At 39.0% G+C, this 18,076-nt stretch overlaps 1 protein-coding gene across 1 annotated transcript in view; it reads right to left on the bottom strand.

Annotated features, from left to right (window-relative positions):
* RORB (RAR related orphan receptor B) overlaps positions 1-18,076 on the bottom strand; it is a 137,079-nt gene that overhangs the window by 24,742 nt on the left and 94,261 nt on the right. Inside the window, exons 2-4 of the mRNA XM_075739700.1 lie at positions 11,563-11,648; positions 7,069-7,210; positions 3,620-4,021 (exon numbers count right to left, since the gene is read on the bottom strand). Coding sequence (XP_075595815.1) covers positions 3,620-4,021; positions 7,069-7,210; positions 11,563-11,648 — 630 coding nt within the window. The remainder of the gene's footprint in view (positions 1-3,619; positions 4,022-7,068; positions 7,211-11,562; positions 11,649-18,076) is intronic.

The following is an 18,076-nucleotide window of genomic DNA, read 5'->3' as shown; positions in this document are numbered from 1 at the left end:
GCTAGTACTAAATACGTGTGAAGAAGCCCTATATAACTTGATTTATCAGCACCTCTTTCTCCTGCACCTGTTTCCTGGTAAGGTATTTAGAGATACCAGTAAGCATGCAATGTAGGATAAGCTATATTTTGCTTTCTGTGCAATTCTAATACTATGTGTTGAAACATTTGCTGTGTAAAAATTTTTAATTTCAAAACTGCTAAGTTGAAAAATTTCCATTTCTACTACAAAGTCTACTGTAGGTGAAGGTATGTTCAGGAAAAAGAGCACTTTCACATTCAAATTAAAGCATGTGACTGTTAAAGATCAAAGTAAGGCTGACCATTTTGATTCCTTATTGGAGGAATTAGAAAATTAATATGTGAAGAAAAGAATGCAACTGATGTATAAATTATGTCACAGAGTATTTTAGAAAATATTATTTTTATAACTGAATCAAACTGACAGGGAAATGAAGACTTGTTATTCAGATTTGTCAGAGAACCTTACTGTGGAATAGCAAGCAAAAAGTAAATACTAAAGTAATTTATGCAATTGCAGCAAGTTGTTTAGTCAGGTGCAGCAGGGACCATTGTTAGAACTTGTTTTACAAGCATTTAACATTTTCATTAATAATCTGAGAGGGTTCACAGCATGCTAATTAAATGAAGAGATAGTTCTAAATTGAAAGAAGTCACAAAGCATCAATGAAGACTGAGACATAGCATAACAGATTGAAAAGGTTAGACAAATAAGAAAAAGAAAATGAGATTCAAACTTAGAAATGTCAGGGGTATCTTAATAAAAAATGCCCTATTCAGGAGAGAAGTGAGTGAGAAACAAGCAAAGCAATAACACTGAAGGAATAAATGAACTGGATATTGGTTGGCATATGTGATGCAGAAGCTGCAAAGACTACTTTGATTCTGTGCTGCCTGTGAAGAAGTCTGTCCCTTGGATAGCTTACAGCTCAAGAATGGAAGGAGTCTCACACATTCATTTATGAGGAAAAAATTAAAAGGATTGCACTCAAGATCAGGCAAGTGGCATGTGAGGTTGTGCTTAAAAAAGTACATGTATTTGAAGTATATAAAGACCAGAAGAAGACTAAGATTGGAAATTTGAATCTGGTAGAAAGTCTTCATTGAGGAAAAGAACTAACATGACCTGGAATACTTAAAGCAATGGCAATTTCTATCAGGCACAAGGATCAATGCAGTATAGCTTTTCCATCTCCTGTATACTCTCTATGATTTCATCTAACAGTTAAGACAGTAACTTTGATTTAACGTGAGTTGAGCTTAGTCCTAAATCTCATTGGAGTGAGCAAGATACAGTGCTGCGGTGAAATTTAAGCACACTGTAATATGAAATTAATGCATCCCAGTGCTTAGAGTTTTCCTGCTTTGACTGCAAGACAGCAGCTTTACGGATGGTCCAACAATCCACTGCAGCATTAAAAAGCATTTTCTGTTTGTTTTTAAACACTGAAAATATCATTCACCTGTGCACTAATCTCAATATTTTATGGTGTATCTCTTCCATTTTTTTTCAGTTGTGTCAGCTGATCCGTTATATTACATTATCTCTCACTAACACCCTTACCTCTCTGCTCTAGGGGCCACAAAAGACATACAGCAGTACACGGGTAAAATCCTAGCAATTTAGGAGCCCTCTTTCCAATTTCAAAAGGAAGAGAGGTAAATCCCAGCACCTGAACTTTGCTATCAGATCAAAGAGAGGTCATTTGGTGTGTCCTGCTCCCTGTGCTGGGGTTTTCCCTGCTTTGTGTGCTCCAGAAGGGGAACACTGGCAAATAACACAGAGGATGAAAGACTGGGAAATGTGGGGTGGGTTTAGGGCTGGCTGCTTTAGGGCTTGAAGAGAAAAAAAAAAAGGTGAAAATTTAAGAATGATGCATTATTTCTGTGCGATCCAGCAAGAGATGAAAGTTAAACGATTCTCTAAATCTCCATGAGTCAAAAGATCCCCTTGACTTAAGTGGGATCCTTTAGCCACTAAGGATATAGTCTTGTGGCTGTATTCTCTTTGGGCTCACTTCAGTAACTGAGCACAAGCCCCAATTCATGGACTTGTCATATTTCTGGTACCTCCTCTGAGTCTCCCTGGGAACATTTCCCTTTGGTATAGGGTGCTGCAGGGAAATAGCTCTTATGACTGTTAAATTGTCTCTCAGCCGGTTTGGAGTACTGTGAACTACTGTTACAGGATTGAGGTTTACACAAACCACATGTGAGTAATCATAAGGCCACAAGAGCCAAGAGGGAAGTTGGAGCAGATGTTCCTCACTAATCCTCTGTACTGCTATGCTGTGGGTGTAGGACTTCTTTGGACAGCAGCGTGGCCAAACGTTATAACAAAACACATCCCCCTAAACAGAGCGGCATAAAAGCATAACTTTGTCCTGTGCAATTCACAACTAAAGCACACAATTTGGTCTACAGCTTCCTGCACTGAGCATGCATGGGTAGAAAATATGCTACAGATTCTAGCTGCACTTTCATTTTTTTATCAGATAGTAACTACTACACACACCCCTTTCTGCAATATATATTGAGTGCATGCCACATCTCCAGGGCCTTCAGGCGGTCTGAGTACACTCCTAAATTTACACAGCTCAGTGTACATCCATGAGGCAGCAAGGCCAGACCAGAACTAAAGAGGGTTTTTGTGATGTGTCATTAATTAATTTGTTACAGGTGCTCTTGAATATCTTTTTTTTTCTTCTTCTTCTTTCTTTTTAATTAAATTCCATCAATGAAGTGTTACCCTTTGATTATATTCTCAACCACAACTGACTCAGCATACTTCACTTGTTGAGGTGGGAAGTACCTAATTAGGAAGCCAATCTTCTTTCATGTTATTTCTTTATAATAGAAGTAGTACTTCCAGTTGTGTTGGAGAGGTACGACTAGAGGCATTAGATGAACAGAAATCCTCCTTAGAGAAGAATCACTGTTAGCCGTTGCCTTTCAAAACGTCTCATCTCACAGAGAGGTCTCTTTGCTGCTTTTCAAAGAAGATATCAAGGGACAGGTTCTACTAGGCATTCAAGTGGAGGAGCAGGGGTATCCACACAACTACCTTCAGAGTTTGTGCACCTCACGAATTCAGTGAATTTGCTCTGCATGTACATCCACGCATGAGAAGTAGTGAGCTGGTGCTTTTTGACAATAAATAGCCTAGAATTAGCTGCCATGGGGATTCTGGGTGTTGACAAGAATATGGATGGCTGGCTGAAGAGATCATTTAAACCTGCTAGTAATGAGCTCATTTGAAAAAAGCTCCCCGCTACTAATTATCACTTGCTTCTGATCGATGCATCACCTCCTTTGGTTCTCCTATTTCATAAACAGAACATGAACTGCTGAGTTTAAGAAACTGCATAATTTGCAGATTTTGGTAAAACCAGAACTCCCTCAATATTGTACCCATTACTGCCAGACTGATTTTCTCTCCTTTACCTGCTGTACATGTGTGTGCATATGCATATGTGTGAACATGTAATTATAGTGTACCTGTGTATGGAATGCCTATATAATATTTTAATAAAGGCAGTATTGTAATCTGGCGCTTACCTATATACACATTACACTAGAGGAATAAGAATTTTCCTTACCTATTTCAGTCATGGATATCCCCGAAGCTAATTGCCCATTGTTGAAAGAGTTATAGGTAAACAAGTTTGGTACAGAGGTGAGGTCATAGATAGGTTCCTGCTTTATCTGTTTGATTCCAGTCATGTCTAACCCAGACTGGTCTGGGGAAGGCTGGGCAGAATCCACGTTATAATAACCCTCAGACTTCGGCAGGTCAATGACGTGCCCGTTTGAGTAGGTGCTGCCAGTTTCGTTACTCAGGTTGCTCAAGCCGTTGCTGATGCTGTTGTTGTAAACCCTGGCGAGGGCTTCTGCCTCACCACTCTGCTGCTGCCGTTGCTCCTGCAGTCGTTGCTGGTGCTTCTGCACTTCAGCGTACAAGCTATCCCTCTGCTTTTTGGACATTCTTCCAAACTTCACAGCTGAAAAGCAAAGCACAATGAGAGCCATTATCATCTTTCATTTTTTCTTGATTTCCCTCAACCCCACCACTCTTTTGATATTTACTTTCAGCCTTACTTTTGCTGTGAAAACTTGTCTTTTTCTGTGGAAACGAGAGAGGATGCAAAGCTTTATACCATATGTGTCTCACAAAAGAAAAAGTATTGTGCGCTTGGATTTACAAGGTGACGACAATGACTCCTATTTGACAGGAGGGCCTCAGTCAAGCAACTCACTTCCCACCGTGAATGTTAAAAAGACCATGCATCCTTTTATATCTCTGTGTTCACTGAACAACATCCCAGAGCTGTATGAAATGCACAGTCTGTAGATTCATATCCCATGTGATTTACCAACTTTCCACAAACCTTTAAACAGTGCACTAACAGGATTAGTACTCTGGATGAAAACAAGCCCTAAAGCCTTATTATCACATCCCTTCAATGGGGTGTTATCTTCACACTTAAAAAAAAATAAATCTTACAGGTTAGAGTTAGAACCTAGAGGAAAATAACAGATTTGAAGGTAAACAGCACAAATGAATGTCATCTTTTCCACTGAGTAAAGTCTCAGGGATTTACACAATCAATTTACATAATCTCCATGCACAAATCCATGCATTCCTTCTGATGAGAAAGGGAGGAAAACACCAGAGTGCAAACCACTCTCCCCAAGAACAGGGTTCATTACACTGAGATTGAAATTTTCAAAAATGACATGCTGATTGCTGTGGAACTAGGAGGAATAAATCCACAGCCTGCATATACAGTGGGTCATAGGTGATTATCTTCCCCTACCCACCCCACCCCATCTCTCTATAAATTCTGGCTTTCTACTGGGTTAGATCTTGGGATCTCAGAGCAGAGGGAGTTGTTAATTGTGCTCTAAAACAAATGCAAGATACATTCAGCAGAATTTATCAGAGCACAGATAAGAGGACATTGCTCTGGAAATACTGATTTCTACGTATTACAAAGTGTATTTTCCAACTCTGAGAATTTCCAATCCATCTGTAATTGGGATCAGTTCAGAATTATCACATTTATTCGCACAGGATGGGCTTGGCTCTCATTTTTGCTACCCCATAGTTCAGCTATAGCCCTTGAGAAGAGTCTGAGCTTACACATGCGGATGAATGTCAAAATCTTCATTCAGGAAAAAGAACAGAAAAGGAAGAGCGTAATAGGAAAACGCAATATCAGAATACCAAGGAGATGGCAGCTTCTTCAATTTATTTACACCTTTTTTACACTAAGAGTTCTTTTTTGCCTTGTTGCCAACCTCAGCTTATTTGCAGCTCTTCACACAGGCTGCAAGCTACCTCACATGAACACAGCCTGCCCCTGGAATCAGTCCACGGTGCACTGCACACTCTTATGAACAATACACTATGACTATATTTTGAAAAATGCAACTGTGTATTTTCTTCAAATTTAGGGCCTCAGTAATAAAAACAAACACCCACTGTTTATTCTCATTATATATTCATTAATTGGATTCTCCAGCTGCTGTCAATTAGCATCCTGCCTCTGCATGATAAAAATGAATCTGTTACATGGCTGAGAGGTAAAAATCACATTCAATTTCTCTGTTAAAAAAATCCATACAGCCTATTTTAAACTTGCAAGAGCTCTTAATATTGTTAAGTATAAACACACTTATATAAACAAAGAGAGAAGAAAGCAATGTTGTCAGAAGAATCACTCCTTTTGTCTGTACGCAGTGGTCCCTGAATTATAGGTTGGGAAGACAGTGCTGTCAGTCACATTAAAATGCCCCTGTGATACCTCAAATCATTGGAAGATATTACTTTTAGGAGGAAAGCGCGTGCTGTTAAATTACTGAAATGTTACTACTTTAATCTCCTCTGGGAAGAATCGGGAGCTAAGGCATCAAGTAAGCTGCATGCTAGGACCAAAAAGAGTTCACGGATTAAAGGCTAGACTGCAAAGCCCCTCCCAGACTGGTGAGACTGGTGAGCAAGTTGTATCAGTGAGACATGAGACATACTGAGATAGGAAAAGATCTATTACAGTCCAAATTCTAAACAGGTTTATAATCTGTGGACCATCTAAAGAAATAGCTCTTTAAGTAACTTACCCATCAATGACTACTAATTTCAAATGACACATTTTGTGTAAACTTTCTAAGACAGAAAACTGCTGCCAGACAATCAAAATTAATATAATCTGCCTTCAAAAATAGCACTCATACTTCCTGACCATTTAAAATGTGTCTGTGAGCTGGAAACCCCCTGCACAAGCAGCGGTGGCTGGGGCAGGTCGGCTGTGGGCAGCCTTGCCCGAGCCTCCCACTGCCCGTAGCTCTGGTGTGGTGCATGTTCCCAGCCTGCCGATCGCAGCTCATCACACCACAGCTTGGAAGATGGACCAGAGCTCTGCAAGGACCAATGGATCCTGCGATCGGATGCACTTTTGAGCTTTCCTCTGGCTTAGTGTCCATTTTCAGTGCTCAACTACAGTTTCCTCTATAGATCCAAGTAGGGACAGGGGGAAATGTACAGGTAAAAGAAATGGGGTTTTAGCAATGCAAAATATTTGGTCAAGTGCTCTGAATAAAACAAACAGAACCCCTGATGCTATCAAGGTGTAAATTTCTTCTTAACTGCCTATTTACTGTCACAGACCTTTAGAGATCTCAAGAAAAGGGATGCTTTCACACATCACTATTTAATGTTAAGATAAATGTTAATGTTTAATATAAGAGGTTATCTAAACTGGAATATAAATCCACCTTTCCAGAGGTGATCTTTTTGTGCTTTTGATCAGAACAATGCATTTCACTTCTGACTCTTTCTGTTCCAAACTAACACTGCTCTCCATTTTGTGATTTCCCCACCCTCCCCATGAAAATAGCCTCCTTTGTTAACTGAATGGCAAAGATCTGTGTCTCACAGTGCGTGCATTACAAAGCAAGAAGCTTCTCTTCTCTCTTTTCCAGAAATCTACAGGGATTTTATGAAGAGCTTCAAAAGGTATAGGCGTGAAGCAGGAATCTGACTCCTTACCATCTCGAGACATTCCCAGGGCAAGACATTTCTGCAGTCGGCAGTGTTGGCAACGATTTCTGTTGGTTCTGTCAATTAAACAGTTTCTCTGCCTTGGGCAGGAGTAGGAGGCATTGTTCTGCTGACTCCTCCGAAAGAATCCCTAGGGGCAAGAGAGAAAGAGACAGAATATTACCATGTGCATATATGTACACACGCGGGCACACACACACACACACAAAACCATGTAAACGACTACAATAAACTCTTAGTGCAATGCTATTTATGCTATGGCTTTGCAGATGTGTTGGCCTTGTATAGTGAAATTAAAGAACATTTACTTATAATAAAGAGAGTTGTGCTTTATTCTGTAAAGAATGTAATTCTACTTTGTTAAAACGCAAACAATAATGTTACAGAATGCATTCTTATTGTGCAATAATGACCATGTATCATCTAATGTTTGCTCATAGTAGAGGAAAAGCTTGTCAGCATTTGTAAACAGATGATTTGTTCTGACTATTTTCTTCCTTTAATGACACTGGTAGTAACCGGCATTGGCTAAGCATAGCACTAGAAGCTGAAGTCTGCTGTTCAATTTAACCTGGGAAATGTTGATCTGATCTGGAGGGACCACACACTTCAGGAGTGAAAAGTATTCAAATTCAAGCATCACAAAAGCACTAGGATTTAATGACTGTATCAAGTAAAGCCAACACACAAAGAAGAAAGCAACACCTTTAGACACTACCATGAGAAAGTAATGACATTTTCCATTTCAATGGAATATAACATTATCCATTTTATCTATGTAAAATTTTGTAGTTATTCTGTCTCCTGGAGCATTTTTCTGGCCAGTTGTGGGCTATTTGTCTAAAGATCAGAGGGCTAGAAGGAGAGTATTAACCCATACCTAAGGCCTTACAAGCTCTCAGCTGCTACAAATGACACCAAGAGGTACCGTTACGGCAGAAGTGACATGAAATGGCAGATGTGATAAGAGGAATGAAACCAGGGGGTGAGGATTAGCGAGAGAAAGAGAGAGGGAGAAGGCACTTAATGATATTCTTTTCTTTCCTGTAAAATAAAGAACAGGAGGAACAGCAAGTCCAGAGAGACAGAAACAAAGAAGAGAGGTTCCATGGCCACTTCAGCATCTTTAGATGTAGGCAGCTGCAGGGTTGTGTGGTGGGAGAGCTGAAGGATAGCTTAGCCACCACAAGAAGACATGAGGAGAAAAAAGGGCAGAAAGCATCATTACTGCAGTTACCCTAGTCACCAGAAGTGATGACAAAGTCATTGTGCCTTTCTGGGCTGCTTTGCAAACAGCTCTGAATGGAGCCAGAGAGCAAGAGCTGATTTCATTTACCAGGCAAACCAGTCTTATCTCTGCACAGGCTGACGTGCGGTGATGCCGAGCAATGGAAGTCGCGGCAGCCATGTGTTTTGGGGGAACAAGAGTGGGGAAGCAACAAGGTGGCAGTGTCACAGGGCTCAAGTCACTTGCCACAGGTGATGCCTGAATTCTCACTCAAGTCCTGGTGAACCCAGTGAGGATGGTGTGGAGTGTCAGTAACAACGTGTGACAGGAATGGTATCCCACCAAGGACACCGGCAGCACTAGTTCTGGAGGCTGAGCATAAGGACACTCACTTCATCTGGCCTGTGCTGGTTTTATCAGTAATTTTAGTATATATAAAAAATAAATTAAGTTTTATGACTTGCATTTTCGAGAACATGGATGTTCTCACCAGAAAAAGTCTGGTGAAAACTTGTCTGATCCTGACTGACCAAAATTTCCCTGAAACTGGGGACATAAGTTTAATTTGAGGCTAAATGGACACTAATTGCAGATATTTCTACTGTATTTGCTGAACAGCCAATTTTGGTTTTGCCATACAAAGGATTTTCTGGTTTAAAGGTTTAGATTTTAGCAATTCCTATGTGAATACGGATTTGAGAGAACAAATTAATTAAATAATGTTAAAAACCCTCATGCAGCCATCTAGCATTGACTGTGCCTTATCCTGTAGTGCTGTCTTTCCCATTAGGGTTGATCTCATCTCAGAAGAATTTGTTTGTTCCTTCTTTGCCCCTCTTAAGAAAAAGTCAAGGGTTATATGATAAAATTTATCTACAACAGGTAATTTATTTTTCCAAGGAGACTTTTGTACTTCCTTTCTCCTGCTAAGATCTAAATGTTGTCTTATAAAATACAGACAATATTGTCATTTCATTTTTAGGATACCTGTATATAATATTGGCTGTATTTACTGAGAATAATTCCATTGGTGGAAGGAGGATTCAGTTCATTACTGAGAAGCTACGGACTTAAAAACAGGTTTCCCAACACTGACAACAAGTCTTTCTGCATCTTGAACAAGTCACTTTATCTGTCACTGACAGTCAGTCTGAGAAGGGAAATGGTCACATGAACTACTGTCTAAATCATGACAAAAGAAGGATAGCCAAAAACTTTGCTCTGGAGGTAGGCAGGAGGGACAATAAAAGGCTTCCCAGCAAAAGAAGGATCCACATACACAGATGGGATTGAAACCCGTCTTCAGGTTTCACCCTTTCAGTGATGACAGTGGCAGAGCCACCACTTTCTTTAATGGCTCCAGCAGGTTATTCAGTGTATGCAGGCATGCACAGAAAACAACAGGAATATTTATAATGCCCCTTAAGCAGTTATAATATGCATTTGCAGTGGCATAGCTAATGTAGAGACACAGAGTTAAAGGATTTCCTGTCCGCTGAAGTTTGTAGCACTGCCACTGGCAGTACAATCCACGGATGCTGTGTCCTGAACCGCTGTGGCTCTCTGGTGCCTGGCTCAACATGTGTGCATGCTTGTGGAGTGCTTCGCAGCTCTTTCTTCCACACGTGGTCTTCCTCTTAATTAATTCAGATTTCTAATGCATTCAGGCAAAAGAAGCCAGAAATGACCAGTCATTAGTATGCGGGCTGAGCAAATAGTTATTTAATTGCTGGGCAATGAAGAGCAGAGTTGCGCTACCCGAGACAGCACTTACCTTAAAAGAGAGCTCTGACAGACTGAGATGCCTCCCATTGGACTCTGTTGTGCCTTTTTCACAACAGGCTCACAAAACAAGATTAGACTAATTGATTTCATACCGCAAAACTGGCACAAAAACAATAGGGTTAAAACTGTCATAAGTGGAAGAGAAGCTCTTTATCTCAATAAGCAGTCTACACACAGAGCTGAGGGGTATCATCTCCTCTTGAGGTACATACAAGGGCCAGCATTAACCCTAATCACATCTACAGGAGACTCTAACTGCAACTGCTCTGTGGATGCTGGGTACTGAGACAAGACACTGTTTTTCTGCTTAAAGCATTTTTCTCCTGTAGCTTTTGTGGCAATTTTGAAGTATCAGATCAATTAGTCTAATCCTGTTTCATGTGATCATCATAAGAAGACGCTTATTTCTAGTCCAGTGTCACAATAAGACAGTGATACACTGCGGGTTGTTCCATTTGCAATTGTTAATGTCTCTGAAAGAAATCTGATCTTTGACAATATATTGCTTCCAAAGTGTTGGCATTAAAAGCCTTCTTTTGGGAATGAGTGCATGCAAATTTTCAGATTTCTCAGATGTTCTGAAATTTTGTAAAGCATTAAATAAATACAGGCTTGCCATTGCACTCTACAAATATGCATCCACTTTCAAATGTACCAGTTTGTGTGTTTCCACATAGAAGAAATCAGAAATGCTGCCTTTCCATCTTTGCAATTTCACATTTACAGTCAAATCTGAAATACTAACATGGTAGTATGAAAATCTGGTTTTCCATCAGTATTTATATAATTCCTTAGATAACAAAATCACAGAGTACTTTTAAAATTGAAAACTCTTGGCTTGGAGTCTGATTTGTGTTATTTGAACTAGTGCCTGGGATAATATGTTAATACAACTAAGCAGCAAGGAAGAGTTCTTTTCCCTTTTTTTTACCTCCAATTCCCAGCAATTGCTCTGTGCTGGAGCCTATAAGGAAGAAGACAAAGGATCCTTTTACACTACTCATAATGTAAGGCATTTTTTCTTTTGGAGATTAGAGTTTGGCCTGCAGAGAATGCAAAGGAGATAAAATAGGGCCAAACTGACACCTGTAAGCTTTTAAGATGTTGAACTGAGATATCTCGTCAACTTTTAATGCTACATGCATTGTATAGGAAACAAGGTAAGAAATCCATCACTCAAGCTGATCTGAGGTGGAGCAGGTGTGACTTACAGTTGCCAGCCTCTGTATCAGCACTTATACTGCATCAGATGCGATTAATTCACGTTTCAAACAAGGAGGTAACTCTAAAGACTATTTGATGAAAAGGAAAGCAACTAGTAAAATTAGGCATGAAACGCATCTATATCAGCAGCAGGCTTTACAGCCTTTGGCACCACTTGCTTGAAAGCATGTAAGAGTGTATTATTGTACACACATGCCTGAGGCTAATGCAGAAGCTGATGACTATGCTGTATTAAAATCTCATACCTTGCAGCCTTCACATGTGATGACTCCATAGTGTATTCCAGAGGACTTATCACCACAAATTTTGCATGGTATCACTTCAATTTGCGCTGAAAAAGAAAACAAGACAAATATTTTTAGTACATAATTCTATTTAATTTCTTTCTTTCTCAAATGAAAATCTTAAAAACTAGAGCTAGACAGTAGATAACCTGTTCACCCCCCTGACATACATTGCTTTGTATTGCACTGTGTGTTTCTGAATGCTTGATTTGGCAAATCTTAATCGCTTCACATTATGTATTTTCTACCATACCCCACAAAACTCTTCAACAATTTAAGATATCTCACAATCAGCAAGTTTTTCCTCATACTCTCCTTTTTTGTTTTTACTTGCTAATTTCATCATCATTATTGCTAATATAATTAGGGGTCCTAAATAATTATCTAGATTCTTCTTGCTTATATGTTTCAAATGTTCACAACTTTTCATTTTGCTGAAGTAGAATTACATGGTATATTTTGATGCATTTTTCAAAGAAGTAGAGGTGATGAAGTTTTCACATCCTTCAGATTATGGCTTCAAGACACACAAAGATACCGATCCCACTGACAGAGATGGGCTTGTAAATGATTGCTTAACCTCTCCTTCTCTACAAGCTCTTTGTTTCAGCACCAGGGCACAGGCAGGCAGGGCCCACAGACTGATTTTAAGCAGGCAGTGGCTGTGTGCTGGGAGAGGCAGGTACTCTCTGAAAATGTTCAAATATGGATATGCTTCAGATCCTTTTATAAACATAATGATCATTTAATTCAGAGAAGGAAAACCTATTTCACTAACTTTTTTTTTTTTTTTTTTGCTAAAATAACTGTTTCCTTCCCTCAACTACTTTGAATTCCATGTGTGTGTTTCCTTTGATGATACTGTAAGAGCGCATACACTGAAATGCAGGGAAGGATTGTGCCTTTATTCTAGTCAGACGTGTTGAGAAGAAATGGAAAACCCATTTTCTTTCCCTTTCATTTGCTTTCCTATGTGGGATGCATGCCTCCCTGCAATTCTCCTGCCACTTGGAAGTAGCATCATACTTGGTAAAGGATCAGTACTTCTGGTAGATGTCTTTTCTCCATGCCCAGGGCAACAATAGCAGCAGTTCTCTGCAACACAAGTCAAATGCTTGGGTAGCAAAGCTGAGAGCTTGCGTAGCATGGCCACCCTGAGCACGAGGATTGGTAACTTTCAACATTCAACTCCAAAATGGACTGGGAGACAGGGAAGCAAGATTATTGTCCAGATCCTCATCCTAAGAAGAGCATCCCATTTCAAACCTGTGGTCAATTGAAAAGATTCTAAATGATGGAAAAAAAAATGTACTTAAAAATGACTGCACAGCCACCACACTTCCCACCAAAAGGCACATTGCAGCCTCTACTTCCCTAGCCCCCTACTTAGGGTAGAGGCTTACCAAGATGATAAACTCCACAAGGTGAATGATAGCAGGCCCTCTTCTCTGGAAAGTCAAGTAACTATTCCTTTGGACACTTTATCTCAAAGGGACCAGGGAAGAGGGGTGTTCATGAATGGCTATAGACTTTAGTTCCCCAGTGGAGATCAGTTTCCTGAGATGCTGTGTCTGATCAAGCACATTTTTAGGCAAGACTTAGGCAAGCAGACCAGGTTTTAAACTGCTCCTAATCCAGGATGGATAAAATTAATTTTATTGCAGGAAATAACAATTTGCTGTTAATAGGTTCTGGACAGAGACAACCCAGAACCAAATTTTGCCTGTGTTTGTACTTAAGAAAGTTCATATCTAGAAATAAAATTTCCTATGTCATCCAAAATTTTAGGCTTAGCTTCAGCATCTCATTTTCATGAACTAAGTGGTGGTAGTTTCTTTCCCTTCTTAAGAAACTAATACACATTAGCCATCCTGGCACGATAGACACATAAAAAAGAAGGCAATTCCTTACAGAAAAGTGTCAGCAGTTCCTTGGCAATTTTGCCAAATTGATCCTGCTCAAAAATTCCTATGCTTTATCCCCACTGAGATAATTAAAACATTTAAATATGCACCTCCAGGTACTGCTGTTTGAGAGGCTACTTTGAGTAATTGCTCACAGGTCTCTGCTTGAGAGTCATGTGGAGGGAGCAAGGCTCAGCTCTGGGACCACACACTGCTTTATGTTGACAAGCCTCAAAGACATATGTCAATGTCAGAGGCAGGAACTACAGTGGGAATGCGAGGAGATCTTCAGGAAAAGGCAAGACAAAGGAAGAAAAAAAAAACCTCAGAACAATATGAAGGTGCTTTTAATGTGGCTTGCACATACAGTTTCTAACTGTGATAGGAACAGAGACAGGAGGGTTGATCCCGTGACACTCACTGCATTCAGCACACTACTCTTTACTGTGAGCAATCAATAATTCCATGCATGACTTGCAATTATAAGCACTACGTTCATGGTAAATATTTGTGGGCCAGGTCACTAAATGCTAAGGCTCTAGGTTTCAATTAATATGAAATATATACTTTAGACTTGCAACTCATGAGTTAATTCAAACCCTTATTCAAAACTAACCATTCTATAAATTAGTAAATACAGGATGTCTAGGAAATTGCTATCATGGCTCCTTAGAGAGCTCACAGAAAAGGCAGCGTCTTTAGGACACAGAAGGCATTTGAAGAAGTTTGGAAAAGTAGACTCTGCTACTGTCTCCTAGGCATTTCTTTTTGTTCATAAGACAGCAGAACAATTTAAGGATTCGTAACAGAAAACTTGAGTCATTAATTGTACAGGCCAGATGAAAAAGAAGCCACTGTATTCCCAGAAACCTCTTGAATTACTGTAATTAACACCCAGTGTACCAGGTTTCTTTTGCAGATTTAATGATTGTCAGAGGCTACTACACCTTTTTCACATTGTATCTTTGTTCAGCCGCCTGTAATTTTATGTCGCTTTTCTTCTTCCTTTCTCCTCTTAGGCCAGCAAACAGTTTAGGGACCTGTATATCCGACCTTTCTTTACAGCTATTATAAAATAAGCAGCTCACTTCTGAATTCCTTACAAGTGTAAAATGCATTGATTCAGTACCGCTTCCTGAATATTGAGGCAAAAATTGGATGAACTAATAATAATGGAGTTGACACAATGATAACTTTCAGCAGCACAGGCATAGAACTTATTACTTATTTTCTACCAATGTAGTAACAGGAGGAAGGAATAAGAGCAAAACTATTTATCTCCACTTATAAAGTCCTTCCACTTGCCTTCTTACCCACCAACTTTAATAATGCAAATAAGAGTAATGGCTCCTGCCTCTTTTCCAGCGATAACACAGGTCTCAACTGTCCATTTGTCCAATTTTTCAACAAGCACATGCAGTTTTCATCCTCTCTTGAGATGTATCACTTGATAAAAGCCTGCAAAACCACCATCACCCTGATGTCTAACAAAACATTCACAATGTTTGGATACACGCTGCATTGTGACTGCTCCTTATCATCAACTATAGCTTCTCTCAACAGTACCACAGGGTGATCCCATCTCTCTGAGGTATTCATCTCTTTTGTTTTACTTAAGTTTAAAGTACTTTGGGGCTGGGAACTGCCTCTATTTTTATATGGCACCCTACATATTAGAATGCCGCAATGGAAATTAATTAATTCTACATGACTAGTAATAATAATAGTCTACAGATACTGCATTTACCACCTGGAACCTAATTCCTTCTCTCAGGACAAAAGGAAGAAGGGTGGAATTCTATTAAGGAAGTAACTACAAAACCATCTCACATATTTGAAATGATCACTTGGATAAAAACAAATATGTACTTAAAACCATCTTCAAACCAAGCATTAGCTATTTTCTCAAATGCTGCCCCAAGAGAAATAAAAAAGTACACTGAGCTGCTTTTTTTTTTTTTTTTACCAGCAAAAAATTTACTCACAGGCACAAAATTCATTATCCCAAAAGTAGGGCAATAATCAGGTTTCAAAAATTGTTATACTGGTGAAATTAGGAAAAAATCTGGAAGGAGATACACAGTTAATTTGCTGAATTCCTCTTGAAACAAAGATAAGAGTCAAGAAGGCAGCTAATGTGTCCATTGTGTATTTGTGAGGACTGCCACTCACATGCATATGCTGTCTAACAAGAAAAAAGCAAAGCTCCCATTTTATATAATCTCAGTTTAATATCTGAGGAACTTCATTCGGGAGAGACAGGACTATAATCTCCCAGACCTGTAGCTTTGGTTCCAAGGGGAAAAAAGACTCGAGCTTTCAATATTTAGATCTTGATCAAAAGAGGATAGTAAAGCATGCTGGGCATGAACTTTGAAGAGGAAGTCGTCTCTCTAATTTCTTGATCCAGGAGGGATTGCACTTGGAAACATCAAGGCTAATCAGAGAACCGAAGCAAAAAAAGCAGCTCCTTTACCTTCCAAGAATTCCCATCATCCTTAAACTGGAGTTCTTTGAAAAATGCTAGTAGATTGGCCCAGTTCACTTTCATGTTTGTATCCCTAAGTGATTTCAAATTAAGTATATTCAGCATTTTTATCTAGTTGCCAATTCTGCTTTTTTTATCCTGACCTCTGTGAGTAAGACAGGCTTTCTTCCTTGCACGTTACCATCAACAGAAATTTCCACTATAAGTTAAGCTGCCAGATAGATTTTGGTATCCTCTTTGCCACTGGATCAGATATTCTCTGGTTTCACAGCAAGACTTCAGGTGTTTTGCATTTGTATTTAATAATCTGAAAATATGCAGCTGAGGAAACTAGGTATGTTTTCAACCTCTATCATACCTCATGCAGTGAGAGCTACATAGTTAGCAATATCCCAGCAAGCTAATTAATGCCAGCTAATGTTAATTAATGTGTCTGTAGATGCATTTGCTGTCAGCCATGCCCCGAATGAGCCATTAGAGTAAGCAGATATGATGAAATTAGCCTAGGAAAATAACATTTTCATAAAATCTTATCATTTTCACACGGTGATAGAACTCTGACTATGAGTCTAGACCCTGGACTTTGTTAGAGCTACAAAGACTGTCAGGTCCACTCTGCCCAGGGCCCTTTCTGCATGTGCAGCAAGGCTGATGGTTCCCAAATGTGCCAGTCCTACAGCTCATGTGCAGAGACACAGCAATTCCCCAGAAGCAGAAGTTCTTGAATATCTGTATGTCTCACTGGGCACACACAGTAGATTTGATCTGTACACGATCTGTAAAAACATGTCATGAATTTCAAGGTAAGTGGTATCTCAATATCCAGTGGAAGCTGGATATTGAGAAATCTGATAGACCATTGCTCAAAATAGAAGAGTGATAGATTACAGCTAAAAAGATTGTTTTTCCAGAGATCCATGCAATTGTCAGGTCTGATTTCTTTCATGGTCTCACACTCTTAGATAAAGTTTTTTTAGCTTATAAACAATGTCACTTGAAGGTTTTTTGGTACATATTTTCTTTTTCCCCTTCCTCATTTATGATTTTCCAGTGGGGGGGGAAAGAAAAAAGAAAAAGCACTCAATTATATATGAACTCTTCTTACAGACAACGCTGCCCTTCATTGCTGGCTATTCTAAAGACTACTGGAAAAGAACCTTTTAAAACCTCAAGTTTTTTCAGTGAAAAAAAAAAAGCCTTTATGTGGTTACCCTGTACATCCTTATTGTGTGCACTTAAAATTTATTTTTTAAAAGAAAAGGTAAAATCAAACAATAGAAGTATGCATGGCAATGTCTGCAGACTGATGAAGTTTCAAAATAACATGCCATATTAGCCTTTTTGCAGGTTTTGCATATGAAGGAAATAGGTTTGTATCCGCACTGTAGATATATACTTTGGAAGACTTTTAGTGTCTGTTTCATTGCCATAATAATGTTTACAGACCATTGTCAAATGCTTTGAAATAGATTAAATAATATGAGTTCAAATTATTATGGCTCCTCCAGAGCTAAAGGTAATCTCCAAACTGCTTATATTATCTGGTCTTTTTGTATCTTATTGTTACATACTAATTTTAGTACAAGTCTGGAAAGAATGATCTGCACAGATTACTTGCCTTTACATTCAGCAGAGACGGTGAAACTATAGGAAAAAAAATAAGCGCAGTAGAGCAACCTTTTCCTATCACATTAAGAACAGAAATAAGAAAAAATATTTTTGTTCAAATGACCTTTCTTTCCTTTCCTGAGTGTAACTAGCATCTAGCAGTGGATCTAGCAGTGTTATTTAACAATTTATGAATACTAAAAAGTTGCTATTCTTGTGATGTTCCAAGTATATAGACAAGATGAGATTTTCAGATAATGTAATATCTTTTATTAGACCAAAGGATACATTCTTTTACAAAGAAATGATTTTTGGACCCCTAGCTTTTTATCACACTTTAGATAGGAGCAAAGGACTTCAAGCTTAAAACAGGTTAAGGATAATGGCTCAGACATGAATTTCATTATGCTAATCAATTAGAAAACCTGCAAGATTTGCGAGGTTGGATGATTTTCTGTGGAGCAAAGGTAGTTGT

Source organism: Balearica regulorum, chromosome Z (genome assembly GCF_011004875.1).
Source record: "Balearica regulorum gibbericeps isolate bBalReg1 chromosome Z, bBalReg1.pri, whole genome shotgun sequence".
In the NCBI taxonomy this organism is placed as follows: domain Eukaryota; kingdom Metazoa; phylum Chordata; class Aves; order Gruiformes; family Gruidae; genus Balearica; species Balearica regulorum.
The sequence above is the reverse complement of the archived record's forward strand: the minus strand, read 5'-3'. Positions and strand labels throughout refer to the sequence as shown.